Below are 18,606 nucleotides of genomic sequence, written 5' to 3' on the forward strand. Positions count from 1 at the left end.
TGGACAGTTTGTGCAAACAGTGCCTGAGCGAGGCACACAGGGATTGTCCAGTGGGATTAGGCGGCAGTCAGGAGAGGGGCGGAATCGAGCAGCGGCCGGGGCAGGAATTAGCGAGCGTAGCCGCATGTCCCCGTCCCTGACGCTAAACGGGTCTGACAGCGGCCCCGTCACCTGATCCTCCCACTCCCGCCCGCCATTGGCTGACTGCAAGCGGAGCTACGTGCCTGTAAAAACCCTCCCGTCTGAGCGCAAATCCGGGCCCCGTCCCCGTCGGTGCGGTGGGGCTTGCAGCGCAAGCAGCACGGAGACAGGAAGCGGCCGTGCCCTCACAGAGGCACACGCGAGGGAGGCAGGAACACGCCTGTCGCTCTGAGGTCACATTTCTGTGTCCTGCAGTCAAGAATGGAAATATCGTACCCAAGAGGTGAGGGTCTCAGAGGTCATAGGTCATAGGTCTCAGCTGGCCGGTTCAGGCCTTGAGAGGGTTAGACCTCCAGAGCACAGAGACTGCAGCTTTGCTCCTGGCTGCATTCCACTCACCTCTCAGTCATAAATTACCTGTGAATTAAGCTGAAATCAATAGGAAGTCATTCTGTACAAAGATTGGGCAGAAGGGAAAGTAAATTTACCAAACAGCTGACAGAGACCACAGGCTTACAGTGTACTGGATGACCGTAACATTAAAAACACATGGAAAACACAGAATTTCATTGCGTTTTAGCACTACAGTGATTGAAGGTGGTTTAGAGCATGTTTTCAAATACTTCATACGTTACAATATATAATAAAAACCAGAGAGACAATAAACTCCTGGAAGTGAAATGCTCAATGATTACTTTGATCATTTATTAATATAACACTTTGAATTGCGTATTCATTATGGACCCTATGGTCAGTATTGACTTCCCCAGAAAAGTGCACATTTCCTACGACATCAGTTGATAAAAATGAAAATATGCTGTGCTTGAATGATTGAATGTAATATATATATATATATATATATATATATATATATATATATAGTATATGTATGTGTATGTATAATATATGTATGTATATATGTATGTGTGTGGGCATGAAGTGTATATTTACGGTTCATAATTAAAGAGACCACCCCCCCACCCAGATAGATAAGTAGTTATTTTTATATCCATAAATGTACATGACATGAGCCCCCTACCTCCCTGCCCCTCTGCTCAGTGCATCTTCTGGCTTTGAGCTGCATCTCTTCCCAGGAGCTGTCCATTCAGCACCACACTGCTGCAGCATTCACTCACAGAGCCCAGAGTTAATGCTGAGCAGAGGCCCTGCGGATTCACTCTCACACAGAGTTAATGCCGAACAGAGGCCCTGCGGATTCACTCTCACACAGAGTTAATGCCGAACAGGGGCCCTGCGGATTCACTCTCACACAGAGTTAATGCCGAACAGAGGCCCTGCGGATTCACTCTCACACAGAGTTAATGCCGAACAGGGGCCCTGCGGATTCACTCTCACACAGAGTTAATGCTGAACAGGGGCCCTGCGGATTCACTCTCACACAGAGTTAATGCCGAACAGAGGCCCTGCGGATTCACTCTCACACAGAGTTAATGCTGAAGAGGCACTGCAGATTCACTCTCACACAGAGTTAATGCCGAACAGGGGCCCTGCGGATTCACTCTCACACAGAGTTAATGCCGAACAGGGGCCCTGCGGATTCACTCTCACACAGAGTTAATGCTGAAGAGGCACTGCAGATTCACTCTCACACAGAGTTAATGCCGAACAGGGGCCCTGCGGATTCACTCTCACACAGAGTTAATGCTGAACAGGGGCCCTGCGGATTCACTCTCACACAGAGTTAATGCTGAGCAGAGGCCCTGCGGATTCACTCTCACACAGAGTTAATGCTGAGCAGAGGCCAGCATCTGAGCATCCACAAGGGTGGAGAGGTGTGTTATATCCCTGATTGGTCTGAAAATATGCAAATGACAGTAATTAGCATAAAGGAGTGATGTTAGAGGTGAAGCAGCATACAGAAATGGGCTCATATTTTACCCCCCTAATTGGACTCTGTATGGGGACCCACTTATAGAGAACGTCTACCTAACCAATTAGAGCAGAGTCACCTCCCTGCAACCCCAGCTAATCAAAGTGCAGAGTGCAGAATCACCACCCAGAGCATTAATGTTTTCTCTGTCCTCGATAATAAATCCAGTGTATGTGTTCACCTGTTTTAATTCAATACTATGAATTCAGAATTCATATATGACGCTGTGGAAGAGGTAGTGTTTTGTATTTTGAAACGTGAACTCTTATTACGAAAAGGTCTTTTGTTTTTAGAATGTTATTGTAGTCATATTGATAGTATTGAAAAGAGTTACACTTAAAAGATGGCTAAAAAGTTCTTTCCATGACAGTTGTATTTAACAAAATTGTTACACGTTGTTGTTGTTGCAATGGGGTCAGGAGAGAGAATGTTTTGTGTGTGGTTGCAGTGGCTGATGTATGTCCGTGTGTGCATGCATGTGTGTATGCGTGTGTGAGACAGAAAGGCTACTCATCAGTGTAATCTCAATCAGCAGTTGAGCTGGCTATGGAGTCAGCGGTTGGGCTTGCGATCTCAGAATGGATCAGCATGTTTTGGGAACAACCCATCAGCGACCCAACCGATCAAGACATCCACTTTTATTCTGCTTGTGCAGGTTACTTAAGACTGGCACTTTTATTGCATGTGTTCTGAATGAATGTCAATGGTCTGTTTGTGTGTGCGTATATGTGTGGGTTTGTGCGTTCTTGCTCACCTTGTCTGCTTGTGTGTATTGTGTGTGTCTTTGTGTGGGTGCAATTGTGAGTGATTGCTCACGTGTCTGCTGGTCCTTGTGTCTGTGTTTGTCTGTGTGTTTGTGTGTGCGTGTGCGTGTGTTTGCGGACTCCAGCTGTGTTGAGTGCACCAATAATGACTCAGCACCTCTTAGCTGGTGTTTTGGAGAAAGAGCTGTCAGTGGAGCCACACAGCTGCTGCAGCTTCCAAACCAATAACCCCCCCCCCCCCCCCACAACACACACACACACACACACACACACACACACACACACACACACAGCCAGCTGATCCCTTGCCAAGCTGCCTGTTATCAGAGCATTACCATGATGTCATCCTGTTTGTTCTCTCTCTGACCAGAGAGGGCGCTGTGCAGGAGGGGAGAGCCCTGCTGAGTTCCCACTAGAGCACACGTGCTTTTATTTCAATTAACACATGGATGACTCTGCACTGACATAGTTGTTATTTTATGTGTGTAGCATTTATTTTGTTGCTTTCATGACTACGCTTTAACATATTTGTGCAATTTGACCTGCCTGGCTGATTTGTGTAAATATTGGCATAGAACCCGTAGGAGTCATACCACTGCATGTTTTCAGTTGCTGTAGTTCTTTGTTGGACAGTGAATTCCCTCTCTCATAAATGCTAATACCTAATACTTCCTAATACTCAGTAAGAGGAAGGAAGTTGCACGTTCATTGGAAGGTGTTCATTAGAAAGATTAAAGGGAGCGGAACCTAGATTTAAAGCTCCTTGGGGAAAAATGCTGCCTCACAGTTCATTACTGGTCAGGTGCTCCGTTGTGTGTAGCGATAATGGTGTCGAGGAGGATAGGGCAGGGCTTTTAATACCATTTAGTGGCCACTCAGGTGGAGGGTGAGCATTCCTGTCCTTGTGTGAGTGTCACCTGCTGCTGCCTAATGTTTAACTCTGAGTGTGTACGCACACACACACACGCACACGCACACTTCGCAGTGTGCCCTGTCATGCCTGCATTAAGAGATTAGGAGGCCCAGCTGCTGACACTGATTACTGATTGAGCCCAACACGGGCGTAACGAGGCTGCAACAGGTCCCTCCTAATCCCGCCCCCCTCCCACAGATGGGTGTGGGGGCGGGGGCGGGGGCGGGGCTGGCATCCGAGCTGGCTGGGTGACACGGCCATGGCCTCGCAGTGGTGTCATTGTGCACCGGACACGCCGCAGAGGCAGCCGGACAGGACCCCAGCGCCTGCAGGAGACCTGTTTATGTAGGAGAGGGAGGGTTAGAGAGAGAGAGAGAGGGAGAGAGGGAGGGAGGGAGCTGAGCCGAGCATGCTCAGTAGAGGCCAGAGCCTAGCAAACGCAGCTCAGCCTCTCCGTCTGCAGCAGAGCTGAGCGAGAGAGAGAGAGAGAGAGAGAGAGAGAGAGGGGGAGAGACCGGCTGCCGCCTGCAGAAGCAAACGTGTGTGCGGATCCGCTGCTGAACACTCGCTCCACGCTGACCAATGAGACTCAAGGCCGGCGGAGCAGACAGCGAGGGAGCGCGCCGTTAGCACCGGGGCACGGGGAGAGAGAGGGAGGCAGGGAGAGAGGCGCGGACGCCGTCCCGTCTCCATGAGACCCCTCACATGGGACGAGAGGCACGGCCGGGACACCCCCCACCCCACCAGCGGCTCTCTGTGGATATTCCATGGAATGACAGGGCAGCCGAGCACGGAGAAGACGCCGTGTCCATGGGACGCTCCCCGCAGTTCTAATGAAAGGCTTCAAGCTTGCCTGGTAAGACAGCAGAGTGGGGCGCGTGTATGTGTACGTGTGCGTGTGTCTGTGTGTGAGTGTGTGTGTGTGTGTGTGTGTGTGTGTGTGTGTGTGTGTGTGTGTGTGTGTGTGTGTGTGTGAGTGTGTGCGCGCGTGTGTGTGTGTGTGTGGAGGGGGGTCAGGGTAGGATGAGAGGAGGGCGGCAGGCTTAGGGGAGCAGTCCCGCATCGTTTTAATAAGGCATGAACTTGGCAAGCGCGTATTCCGCCCCCCAGACTCCTTGCGCTCCTTCCCCTTGGTCCGCTCTCTCTGTCGGTTTTCCCAAACGGAGCCGGGTCTCTCGCCCGCCCCCGCCGCAGTCTCCCGTCCCACCGCAGCGCAGCCTGGTTCCAGCGCTACACTAATCCCGTTACTAGCTCGTGTGTCCGCAAGGGCACCGGGACATCCCTCACTCACCCAGGCCAGTCAGGACGCTGGGGTGCAGCAGCTGTCTGTCCTCCAGGTCACCCCACACCCCCAACACCCCCACCCTCAAAACAGCTCTGTTCCCCAGGCAGCAGAACGAGGGTAAACCGGGGGTCACAGCCTCAGGGTCCACCCTCCATGACACCTCCAAAGCCGCTGCTCTCCTGGCAACACTCGGAAGCAGGGCTGATGCAGCAACTATTTAGCTTTCACCATTACATAAGTTTTTTTGCTGTTTTGAATGCCAGAATGATTCCGCTCCTGTTGACGGCTGGCATTTATTTTTGTCCCCGGGATCGGATGCAGATTAGAAAACTAAATCTGCCAATGAGTCAGCTCCCTGAGTCTTTGACGGCGCGGTAAACAGCGCACTTTCCTGCCAGAGGGCTTCGGACGGCCATTATGCGCTCCTGCTGTTGCTGTTGTGGTGCGAGCGGCAGAGATGCTGCTGCCCTGCTCTCTGAATTCATCACCGCTCTGTACAGCCATATGTTTGCTGAGCGGGACAGGAGCGCCGAGACTGAACTCCGGAGATAAGGGGAAAGGAGGAGGGGATTACCTCCGAAATAGTGTGATCTACCGTGTGATCTCTGTTATTTACCCATGTGATTTGGGTTATTTATTCATTTGATTTGGGTTGTTTATTCGTTTGATTGGGGTTGTTTGCTGTTGTGATTTGGAGTATTTACTCATTTGATTTGGGTCATGTACCCATTTGATTTCGGTTATTTACCCATGTGATTTGGGGTATTTACCCATGTGATTTGGGGTATTTGCTTGTTTGATCTGAGTTATTTATCCATGTGGTTTGGGTTATATACTAATTTTATTTTGAGTCTTTACCGATGTGATTTTGGTTACTTACCCATGTGTATAGCTCTCATGCACCATTTTGTTGTAGCAGCACTGTAGCATGCAGCATTGTTTGTTGGGTCAAATGTCTACAACATTTTTTTGCTCTTACTGCTTTTTCTCTGCCTGTAACTCACTCACTCTCACTCTTTTTCTCTCTCTTTCACTCTCTCTCTCTCTCTCTCTCACACACACACACACACACACACACGCTGTTCCCAAAGCTGAGTGAGATGCCCTGAGCGATGCGGCAGAAGTTGTGTGTTTTGGCTTGTGATGGGGGAGCTCCCTGCGGGAGCGTTCGTCTCCGCGCAGATGTGTGCGGTCCTGAGACACGCGGCTGCCCTTGTTTCCATCTTAATGAACAAGGTGTATATTTACACGCGACGTGATCGAGGCGACTGCAGCATGGCCGCCGTGGCCCTTCTCCTGCTTCAGTCTGGCTGGAGGAGTGTCTGACTCTGCACCGTCTCAGGTTTCTCCAGACCAGTTACTGCCTCTCCCTGCTGCAGACAGCACCTGCTGCACATATCCTATGGTACACTCAGCTTTACAGTCCCATATGTATCTCACCACCAGGGTGGGAGCACCTGCCCAATCAATGATGATGATGATGATAAAAGTTCAGCAGTGTAGACATTTATGGGTCATTTACAGAGTGTGTGTGTGTGTGTGTGTGTGTGTGCGCCAGTGCCTCAGGTAATCCTAAACTTGATAGATCACATCTGTACAGACATTGACTTTCATACTGTGCATCTACATACAGTAGAATAGTTTAGTGGTTCTTCTCTTATGGAACATAAAATGTGTCCCATACAGTTATACTGCAAGGCAAAATATAGTAGGACCTAGTAAGTTGGCACTATATTGATGCTGAAATTATGAGCTTGTGTCTCCAAGACAAGAACTCTTATATTCTGAGGTCATGTATATACAGAATTAAACAAGCAATTAACTCCAGTACAGATATCATCCTTCTACATCAGTAGATGCTTACGGACTTCAAATAAACGTATTCATGTTTAGATATTTAATCTTTTAAAAATAGAAATAGATTAGTTTTATATTTAGAAGATTCAGCTTATGTTTTCAGGTTGTGAGAAGGCAGTAAGTATTTTATTGGATCCGTGAGTCTCTCCAGTGATTCAGAAGGATGAGGAGGAGGAGGAGGACGAAGGCTGCATGCACTGTCCCTCCAGCATGACTCAGGGCTAGCGCGGTCCTGGGGGCGGTGGCAGGCTTCCCTGCCGTGATTGTCACACTCTGTGTGGCCTCAGTTCTTCCTGTTCATTAGTGCCATCACCTCAGACTTCAGGGACAGTGACAGTCACTGCCACCTGTGGCTCCCCCGTGAGCAGGGTGCCGTATTAGTGTCCTGCTGCCTCAGGTGGGGTGCCTAACGAGCCAGAGTCCATGCAGTGCAACAGCACTTGATTGTTCAGGATTCCTGGTTAGTACAAAGGGGCCAATTAGAGATCTGGTCTGAATCCGAATGTAATGCACAGCTTCTGTTGGTTCCTTCTGTGTACAGGAGTCTCAAGCCATTCCAGAGGGGATACATTCAAGAGATTTTCATGAGTGGGAAAATCTGTGAATACTGTATTGTATTGTACTGCACTGGTAATAAAAGCTTGCTTAGGGGCTTTTGTTCCCAGCAGAAAAACAACTATGTTTACAGTACCACAGCCTAATGTGGTAATGCAGTGATTAATACCTATATTCAAGAAATAATGCTATATAAATATTAGGATTCTTACGTGCGTTTACGGTGTTAAACAGTGATAGCAGGTGCTGCTAGGTGGGAATAGTAAAACCATGAATTGGTTTGTAAAGCTGGGAATCAAGTAAAGCCCATCACTCTAATCCTGCAATCAATGATGTCCCAGTAAACCATGCTAACATTTTCAAGATCAGAATCACGAATGGAGCACAGGTGCATTCCGTGCACGTTTCCATCAGTGGAGAAGCTCGGAAGAGAACCCGACAAATCCTCTCAGCCCCTCAGTCTAATTTTCGGGGAGACCGTCTGCACAGTAGAAAACGCAGTTTTATGGGAGAAGCTTGCCGCGCCTGACCGCCGCTCCATCGCATTCGCGGTCTTTGGGTTCGGCGATAGCTGCGCAGTCCCGCCCACGAGGTGCTCTCGCCGCGTTTCTGCGAGCGCGCCCGTGTCCCTCCTCACGCTGCAGCTCCTCAGAAACGCTCGCTCGGCCGCCGCAGCCAATGGCGCGGCACCGTGAGTAATGCTTTTTACAGGAACGGCGCAGAGGCAAGGGAAGTGTGCCGCTGAGCTATTTTTAGTGCCGCGGAACAGCGGAAGTGTTTTTGGACCAGCAGAGCGTCACCAACGCCAAGGCAACTGCTCCCTCAATCTGACAGCGATAGAGGCTGCGTAGGACTGTTTCATTTTAACTGAAACAGGAGGAGTGTTTCTGCTCAGCTGCTGCGCTGTCCTCACATGGCAGTCATATTGCCTCTTCAGCTACAAGAGGCTTTTTAAGATTGTGGAAGTTTAAAGCACCCGGTGCTTGATGTAAGAATTCAGTTTTTATCAAGGAGATGATAGATGATTGGTCCATTTCTCAATCCTGTTGCAGTTCGCACAGGAAGGGGAGGGTCTCCATAGGGACCGTGCTGTGCTGTCAACCGCAGCGTGAACAAAATGAGCCAATCAAAAGGCGTTTGCTCTCCAAGCCACAACACAACCGTGTGCTCAGATCAGTGAGTCACTGATAACGTGTGATAACTCCACGTAGTTTGGAGGTCATGAAGCTTCACTCCCTGGTCACTAGTTGGGAGTGAACTGTGACGGGCTCCTGAGGTGTCATAACAAAATGCAGATAAATGACATCACCATGCCAAAAATGACAAAAGGCAGATAGATGACATCACTATCATTCTCACCACCTCCTGCAAGGTATCACCTAATAGGACTGTTTTTCAGCTACTGTGAGAATCTCTCTTTCTTTCTTAATTTATTACAGCAGTAAGGGTTTGATGAATTGCCTGCTCTCTCGTAAGTGTTGCTGTAGCAATGCCTGCAGCTTTTATGGCCCCTGTTGAGAAGTTTCAAGAGCAGTCTTTGATCTAAATTCAGCAACTCAATCTTGGACTGAATCAAAGGATATTTTACATTTGCATTTATTAATGGATGTTATTTCAAAACTCTAGCCTCTTGGGACCAAATCCACAATAACTTAAAAGCACGTAAAGGAAAAAAGGCACTTTTTGTCAGATTTATCTTCATGCCACTTCACTGGATTGTGAAGTTACATTTCCTCTTTTAAGTTGGTTGAAAGTAATATTTGATTTCAACACTGTGATGCTTCTTATACCTATAAGAAGTACACTGACAAAGGGACCCCAGTGTTTTTTCTTTGGACAACAACAGCCAGTAAACCAGTCATTGATCTGAAGCCTCCCTACTCTCTCCAGCATTCACAGGGTTAACCTTGCTTGGAAGCCCAGATTTAATGATTTTCAATAAAATAACCCCCCGCCTCTCCTGCAAGTCCCTTTGGCTTACTATGAAAAGTAAGTGGCCCAGTTTTGACAGACACCCCCCCCCCCCCCCCTGAAAAAAATGCTTTGTCACTTCCTTCTTTCCCATCTCAGCTTCATTTTGCTGGAATGTAATGTGAGGGTGTTGTGTCAGGAGAAGCTCACAGTAATGATGAAATAACAGGGTTGTGTTTGCATAGGCACAGCAGGGGTGCTGGAGCAGAGACTGTGGGGGTATTCTTTCCGGTCGGGAGGCTGGCTCTCCCTGTGCGGGGGTTCCCCCTCTCCCCTCTCCCAGCTGCTCTCCCTCATCCTGCATCCTCAGGCGCACGGGCGCCGCTTTGACTGACCACACTGGCGCAGGTGGGGGAGCGAGGCTTCGTGTGCCGTTGATCAGCCTTGTGTGACCCAGTCAGGACTTTCCTTTCCCTGCGAAGACACTGTGATTGGCTCAAATCTGTCACCGTTGAAGTGTTTGCTCCACCCATTTTACGGATCGTGAGCCCTCACTCTCCCATCACTGCAGTGACATGTTGAGCTTTGAGCCTCCAGAGGAGTGGATTTGAGAGTGTAAAAGCAGCATTGTGGAGCGGTGGTCAGAGAACTGGACTGGTTGAACAGCTTCAGTACTGACCTGTGTTAATGGACAGTCTGTCTTATTATGCATGGTGTGGCCTTGAATAAGTAGATCAACTAAACTGGGTAAAAATATACTGTGAGTGTGATCATACTGGACCCTTCCCACTAAAAGTTTCATCTCATGCTTCTGTGTGAACCATTCAGAACCCCCGCCCACCCACCAAAGAACAGATAATTCTTTATTAAAACAGTGTCTCCTTTAATTTTTTATTTCAGAGAAAATAGCAAAATAATCATGTCCACAATTCTGTGTTGTTAGGAAAAAGGAGGCTGCTTGAGTCTAAATTTAATAAGACATGAGTAATTATGCTTTACTGAGGGTGAAATTACATTATTACATTACATGATTTGCTTAGCAGATGCCTTCGTCCAGGGCAGTAGGCATAGCTGACAGTTTACCCATCACCTTTTTGCACAGCTGGATGTTTTAATTTAGCAGTTCAGGTGAAGCATCTCTGGTAAGAGCACAATGGCAGTGCCCCGCCATGGGGGCTGAACCTGCAACCTCTGCGTTAGTCTGCGTGCCTTTGCAAGATGCTGTATTGCAGTGAAAAGTCTGGCACACTGAAAGTAAATGAAGATATTTGAAAAGCTGGGCCTTCTCCGGCCCTAGAGAGGGATGTGGGCTGCTTCTGGCACCAGTGCCGGGGTTGCTCAAAGCTGGATGGCTCACGCTTTTGTTATGAGAAAATGAGCATCCCGTGTTTGAAATCCATTTGCATATCCATATGGACATGTGAAGTAGAGCTGGTGGTTCATATCTCATTGAGTATATACTGATGAAGTCATTAGAATAGCTGAAGGCTTTAAACACACTGTATGAAGTTCTTTGTTTTTCTACTGGATCAGTTGCTTTGACTGATGTTGTCATGAAAGAAAGTGCATAAAATCACTGTGTGGTGTATCTGTTTATTGACAAAACAGAGCTCAGGATATCTATGGTCTTAGTCTACTTCACAGCATGTATGATACTGTAAATTGTATATTGTCCATGTGTTGTCTGATAAATAACTAGATCGGCATAATTTGCACTTCTCACTGATTTGCTTTTCTGACCCTGTTTGACCTCATTTCTGGTCAGTAAGCTTGAAAAGGTCAGTATTGACATAGACTTAATATTTATGCATGTACATTCTCCAGGTAAGATGTATATCAGGATGCTAACTTTGAGCAAAACAGTAGAATGGGAGTTTGTAATGTTAATGCCACAATACTCAAAAGGAAAGGCTTTCTCTATAGACATGGCACAGGTCATGTTTGGAGAAAGCTCTGGCAAGCTGTTGTACCTGTGTATGTGAAGAGAGGGAGTGGGTTTTCTAATGGATGCTTCTGACAGGCCTCTATTGTTGTTTTATGTAACACTGGCCAGGGCAACAGCGGTTCTTCCATTAAGCTTTTAATCGGGAGCACCAGAAAGATAATTACAAGGGCGGCGGCCTCCGAGTTTCCTGCAGCCGCAGATTACCGCGCCACGCCCGCCTCCGTTTACCGCGGCCCTCGGCCACGCCCCTCCCGCTGTCATTGGTCTCTCTGCACTTCACAATGCGTAATCAACGAAGGGTTCGGAGAATCGGCCAGGTTTACAGAGGTTGGGCTTTTGATCCAACAACACAAACAGCGTAAGGTACTTTTTTGCTCATAAGCACCGCGGCCTGTGTAGTGTTCAGATAATGCAGATCAAATGTCTTGCAAGCACACTGGAATGTAATGGGGGGGACCATGGTAACCATGGCTTTCACACATCAGGCAATCCCCATCCGGTGTGATGAAGTCAGAAAATGATTCTCAAGGCCGTTGTGAGGTTGGGAGAGAGTGGTTCATTTCTGAGGGAATCTTCCTCGCTTGGAATTGTGTGCTCTTGCTTGGATGGATGGTTATAAAAAGAAGGTAAAAGCACCCATCAAATATTCAGAATACCATCAAAGGTAGTGTTTCCACACAGTATTTCCATTTCCAGAAACCTTCAGCCACTGCGATGAAAGATTTATGTGGAAAAAAACAGTATAGTGTATGGAGTTGGGCTGAGTTTTCCATATTTGCCTGAAGTTTTACCCTAGGTGAAATTTTTTATGGGGTAATGTGTTTCTTTTGGAAGTATTTTTTCCTCACCGAGCTGCCTATTGATCTGACCACAGTGCACACGGGGGTCTCTCCCCTGAGGATCAAAATCGCCGATAGGAGATCAAGTCCCAGTCAACTCCCATCCACCCCTCTAAGGAAAATCTGCAGGACATTTTACCTTTAGATATCACCCCCATAGTTCTGTGCTATTTTTTAACCCCATCCAGACCTAAGGTATACTACAACCAGCCACCTTGAAAAAGAAAGAAACACAGAATTACCAGCATCTTTCCATCTAAATCCTCTTTGCAATTCTGCCCATTTGAGAATACTGGCGTTCATAGAAATCCATAGAAAGTCCAGTAACTAGAATGCTAGCAGCTTCTTACAAGAAGCCATCAATTGACCTATTCAGTTCTGCCAGTCAATACTATCTGAATCTGACAGTGTAAATATCATCCAGCTGGTTTACACAGAGGCGCAGGGCTTCTCAGCAGACACTTGGGATTATGGACTCACCGCTGCACTGAGAACCATGGGGCAGAACAGTCCTCATTCAAGCTGGTCATTGTTTACCATGAGTGTTGGATGAAACCAATAATGCCATGGCAACTTGAGTGAAAGGGAACGTTGATGATTAATGTATTTTTTCTCTGACCTGCAAACCACCCGCGATCCAGCAGCACTTGATTGATTATGTCGCGAAACCCCAGTGTCACTCTGCCAGTGCAGAGTATTCAGACCACTGGCTGAGGGGTGCAGGAAGGGTGCTCGAAAACGTCCCGGCCCCCCCTCCTCTCTGCCGGACGTGGCACTCTCCTTCCGCCTGTCCCCCCGTGCCAGGCCTGGCAGTGCCCCCGGTCCACAGGACAGGCGGAGGCCATTGTGCTCCTGCCATTCTGCCAGTGAGTTTCCTGCCCGTGGCCACTGCGTGACCCCTGCCCCCACCCCCCTCTCTGCCTCAAGGCCAGTTTGTGCCACAAACAAGTCCGGCGATCCCAAACACCCCAACCCAGGAACACGCAGCTCAACGTCCTGCGTTCCCACACACAAACGCCCCAACCCAGGAACACGCAGCTCAACGTCCTGCGTTCCCACACACAAACACCCCGACCCAGGAACACGCAGCTCAACGTCCTGCGTTCCCACACACAAACACCCCGACCCAGGAACAACCAGATCTCAACATTGTCTTCCACCACACAAATTTGATTTCCCTGCACCACTTCAAGAACATGCTAAGTGTCTCACAAGACTCACGGCAGTGATTGCAAGCTTGCACATTTGCTCAGTTGCCTTGATTACTATCACTCTAATAATTCATTTTTCTCATCCTGATAACGGGCTTTCCCAGCCCTTGTTAGTGACCTTATTCATAGCATTAATGATGATTTAGCTGAGCCATAAGCTTGGTCTAATGGTCGCCTCCCATCCTTTTCAAAGGCACCTTGGTGTGTTTTATAAAAATTAACCAAGGAAAAGTGATTCATTGGTCACACGTTACCATCTATTCATAATATGACCTTGTAAGTAGCTTGTAATATGGCCAAATAAACACTTTTTTGTAAATTTTTACTTCCTTTTTACAGGAAAGTTAAACTTCAGTTGAAGGTCAAATTAGATGCACATGTTAAGTGATAGTAGAAAGTCATAAGTGAGTTTTTGTGAAGGAGTGTGGTGAGTACCCACAGTGTGGTGTCCCGCTGCAGAGTCAGGAAGGGGTGGGGGGGGGGGCAATCACATCTGCTCCCCCCTCTCCACTTTTGGCCCTCTTTGCAGCGCTGGTGAATCGTTCAGCACATCACCGTGGAAACCTTGGAATAAAACCGCTCGGTGCAGCAGGCATCTCTGACACAGCCGAGCATAGATCCCGCTGCCCCCGCCCCTTCCTGTCCTGTCACCACAGCAACGTCACAAACAACCGTTACCCCCCCCCCCCAGAGTGCTAGAACGGCAGAAGTGAGGGCCATCGCTGTGGCACCAGCAGCTGGAGTCCCACCCGAGCCGGTCGCAACGCTTCTGCAAGCCACCGGGACAGACCGTCCCAAAACAGCCGCATGCCTGATGCATGCCTGATGCATGCTGAACTTGCACTGCAGCTTTTTGTGCAAACTGTCTTCAATCCCGATCTGGGTTTTCACCAGCTTTCCAGGAAAGACAGAACAATGAGGGCGAAGGCCTGGAAGCAGGCCGTTTGCGTTTCAAAGCCAGCTTATTCAGTTAGCGGGTCCAGAGCGAGACCCTCGACCCTCTGAACACGCAGTGGTCTACTTTCCTTTAAACACACACTCCCTTTACCTAGTTGTCTACTTTCCTTTAAACACACACTCCCTTTACCTAGTGGTCTACATCCCTTCAAACACACACTCCCTTTACCTAGTGGTCTACTTCCCTTTAAACACACACTCCCTTTACCCAGCTCACACGGCGAGTGAAATGGCATCACACACACAGCAAGACTAAATGCTAACAGAGCCTCTCTGTCCCACCATCACACTGTCTGTTTTAACCTGGGCTTCCTGGCTGCTCTTAAAGTGTTCAGGATCAAATTAGCCACGCCACTGCTTAGCTCTTGAGCAGCCTCTTAATTATAAATAACAATAGGACGCTCAAGAATTAAATAGGTATGTTGCTCAAATTCTTTTGCATCTGCATGTATCCATTACTTAGGTATGTGTGCATGCACGTATGTATTCAATTTAGTAATACTCCTCTCAGTACCGTTCTTAAGATGCAGTTAGGGCAGCAAATGGCATTCAGTGGTATGCTATTCAAATAGAATCTGCTCACATGCGACAAGTGACAGGTTTGAAGGGCAGTTCTATTCGAGAGCGTACCGTGTAAAGCCCCGCGAATGACGGATTTCACAGCTCCCGAGGTTGAGTCGGGATTTAATGGCTGAGTGGTGTTCGCTGGGCCTAATGTGCGATGCAGGAAGCCTCCCCGCTGTATGGCGCTCCCTGTAGGAGTCACAGCTGACATTTACGGGCTCGTCCTCTGTCACAGCGGGAGAAGCTTGAAGCTTACGCTAAGTCCACATAATAATTACATTACAGATGATTGTAATGCCTGGAAAAAAGGCGAAAATGTGGATTTGCAATGTTATTACCATTAATATATTTGGTGTGCAGCGTGTATGTTCTGTTTTAATGTAGTTCTCCTGAGGATATATCTCAGAAATGATATCTGAGAAGGTGCAACCTGCTGAGAATGTCAGAGATGGTACAGTCAGTATCAGGGTGGGGTTTCATTGACCTCATAAAGGGTGGAGCTATCACATGTTCTCAGTCGACTGACTGACTTGACCAATCAGCACACTCTGCTCTCCAAAGCAGTGAGTCACTGAAAGCACATGATGGCTCAGTCCACTTTGTTGTTTATCAGGCCTCGTTTTTTCAGTCAGTAGGTAGCTGAGAGTACCTGCAGACCAGTAGTTGGTCTGCAGGTACCAGTAGTTGGTAAATGCCAAATATTGGCATTGGTGAGATAATTTCCAAGGTTGGTTTTGTTGTATGAAGATTAAAAAATTAATAATAACAAAATAAAGGAAATAAAAAACAGAAGAGTGTAACACTCAAATGAAGTGTGGGCCCTTCTCTGACTGGAATCAAAGTTCAGTGGAAAGTTCTGCTCTCTCTCTGAAAAGGCCTTTTTGGGTTAATTTCTTTTGGAGATGTTCCGGTTGAGTTGAAAGGCTTTGTCGGCCTGTTAAATCTGGACTATGAACACCTCCATAATTGGCTCTGCAAGGACTTATTTATGTATTTGAGGGCTTTGTCCCTAGTTATTTTTAGATAACGCGTGTTTTGCCTCTAAAGTCCAGTTTACAACCTCTGACACAGCTCCAATTATTTCGATGAGGCGATCCTCAGGAAACCTAAAAATCTGACTGTTTCCTGCATTCAGTTGTGGAATAACTAATAACTGGTGGAATTTCTGCAAATATTGGGTGAGTGTGTTTACGGACACATTTTGTGGTTATATTTTGTGTTTTTTCCGGTCCATTCAAATATATTTACCTCAAGCGTAATTGGTCTCACATTATATACATATTTTCACTTAATAACTAATAAACAGTAACATGCAGCATAATTATTTCATAAGATTTTCTTAAGATGTTTTTCATTTTTTATTATCAGTGTAACTTAGGAGAATGCTTTAATGTATTCATATATATACTTTTTATTAATCTCAAAACATACCCAAAATAATGTAATATCTGTTAGGATTTACATTCTATTGCACATTCATCTACTCACCTAAATCATGCCAAATTTAATCAGGGCTAGACGATCTGTCCTGATCACACCCAGTTGCTCACAGGAGCTGTCCTAGAGCAGAGCCATCACCATGTCAATGCAGAATCACACCACATTGTCCATGAGAACTGTCTTAGAACAAAGAGCTGTCACCGTATGATTGTGGACCAGACCAAATGGTCCACAGGAACTGTCTTTGAACAAAGGGTCATCAGTATATCAATTCTTGTAGTTCACTGTCATGCCAGTCTGTCTAAGTGCAATCAACAACTGTCGAGTTTTGGCCTAATTACACCTGGATATTTATGTGAGTGCTCATCTGAGTCTAGGTAGCCTTAGTTTGGGGGCTGTTTGCGTGGGTAACTTTGACTCCTGGGGAATAAACCTAATCTCTGCAAGACTGGCCTCATGTCATTCATCTGACTATCCGTTAATTTGCCTCTCAAAGCTGCCATCTACAGTCCTTTTGGTTAATGCAATTGAGCTCTAAATTCTGCAGTATAGGAGTATGGCAGTAATTCCATGGCAAGTGCCTTAAAATGTAAATTCCAGTGGAATGCTAGGGCTGCTTGATTATGGCAAAAATCATAATCACGATTATTTTGGTCTATATTGAGATCACGATTATTTGACATGATTACTCATTGACTTTGGAAATATCATGTCATTGAACTTTAAAAAAAAAAAAAAAAATTTGTCTTTTTAACCCTTTCGCAGGTACGGTCACACCGGTGTGATTAGCCGTTTAGCACATATGCTAAAAACGGTGCGATTAGAACACTAATTTGGAAAAATTCTAGCTAATTTTAGCTTTGAGGAAACAGCAATTATATATATATATATATATATATTAAAAAATATAGCAAATGTTAACTGAAAACTATGAGAAGCTTATGAAATAACATATGAAACGCTTATGAAAACATAACGAGCCATGTAACGTAACACCCGCGCTACATAGCATAAAAATAAGTTATGTGCGAAAGGGTTAACAGTGTATTTTCTTGAACTTTAAATATAACTCAACTGAAAAACAAATAAAGAATAAATGTAAAAAATGAGATGAATAAATACATTTCCATAAATAATGCGGCACAATAATCATTTTATCTCGATTGTCTTGTTTTCATAATCTTTGGAAGCCAAAATCGTAATTGAAAATAAAATTGATTAATCGCCCAGCCCTATGAAATGCACAGGATGTCTCAGGATGTTCTATCACTAAGTTCTGCTGCCAGTTCGAAACCTCTGAAACCACAAGCTTTTTAAAAAGTGTGTCGTACTAGAATTCAGCCACCTAAGCATGTTCTGGGAGGCAGAGCCAGAGGGCCAGAGCACCGCTCTGAACATTGAGACGTATCCATCCGCTCAACAGAAGGAATGTGTTTGTTTTTCCTCTGTAATCGCTGTTCAAACTGAGCGACTAAGCCCCCCCCCCCCAAAAAAAAAATTAGCTGTGCCAGTGAAATTCCCAAGCTTTGCTAATAGATGAAACTCATCTCAAAGACCACACGTCTTTTACTTGTGATCAACAGCTGAGTGTAGGTGCGGCAAAAACATAGTCATTCACCGCTGAATGAGATCTGGGAATGCGTGCCTTCTGTGACTGGATATAAATTCACAGGGTTGACACAAAAGAGTGTGGCTGTTTGTGTGTCTGAGGCGGCGTGCATGTGCTAGGCATTCATTAGCGTGTGCGAGTGTGAGGAGGCGTATAGCACATGTGGATGGCCAGTTAGATTTTGGGAGGGAATATAAAATGACCTAGAAGGCAGTGATGTCAGCTGCTCCATTCATGAAAAGCATGAATAATTGAGAAGCTGGCAAGCTCACCGCGCCAAGCAGAGGCTATTATGCAAAGTGGCTGGTAGCTCTTTCTATCTCTCTCTCTCTCTGCCTCTCTCTCCTCTGCTCTCAATCGCTCTGTCTCTCTCTGAGTATCAGTGTTTGAGCGCGAGAGAACGGGAGCAGATGAGAAAGAGGGTGTGAGTGTGAGAGGGAGAGCGCGAGCGAGCGAGAGAGAAGAGGGCGAGTATCGCTCGGACACAGCCTGATCAAACGGCAGCGAAGCGCGCGGCGGCGGGAGGGGGGGGGGGACGCGCGCAGAGAGGAGTAAGCCGAGGCGAGGAGAAGCCTTCCACAGACAAGGGGAAGCCATGATGGAAGCAGCTTCCAGCGCCGTAGCCACGGCCGAGCGCCCGCTTCTCCCGGCGACCGCGGCCCACTGAGCCCAGCGCCGGCCCGCCTGTCGCCGCACACCGCCCGGGATGCTCCTCAACACCGTC

General features: G+C 47.0%; 1 protein-coding gene across 7 annotated transcripts in view; it reads left to right on the forward strand.

Moving 5' to 3' along the window:
- Nucleotides 1-18,606, forward strand: part of LOC118783270 (protein Aster-B-like) — a 91,235-nt gene that overhangs the window by 35,878 nt on the left and 36,751 nt on the right. The window contains exon 1 of one of the 7 annotated variants that reach the window (XM_036537048.1): nt 4,204-4,565. The exons of the other annotated variants lie outside the window; for them this stretch is intronic. Within the exon in view, the coding sequence (XP_036392941.1) occupies nt 4,543-4,565 (23 nt within the window). The 5' untranslated portion in view covers nt 4,204-4,542. Of the gene's footprint in view, nt 1-4,203; nt 4,566-18,606 lie in introns of those variants that run through there. 7 annotated transcript variants of the gene reach the window in all.

This window comes from Megalops cyprinoides, chromosome 9 (genome assembly GCF_013368585.1).
Source record: "Megalops cyprinoides isolate fMegCyp1 chromosome 9, fMegCyp1.pri, whole genome shotgun sequence".
Taxonomy (NCBI): Eukaryota; Metazoa; Chordata; class Actinopteri; order Elopiformes; family Megalopidae; genus Megalops; species Megalops cyprinoides.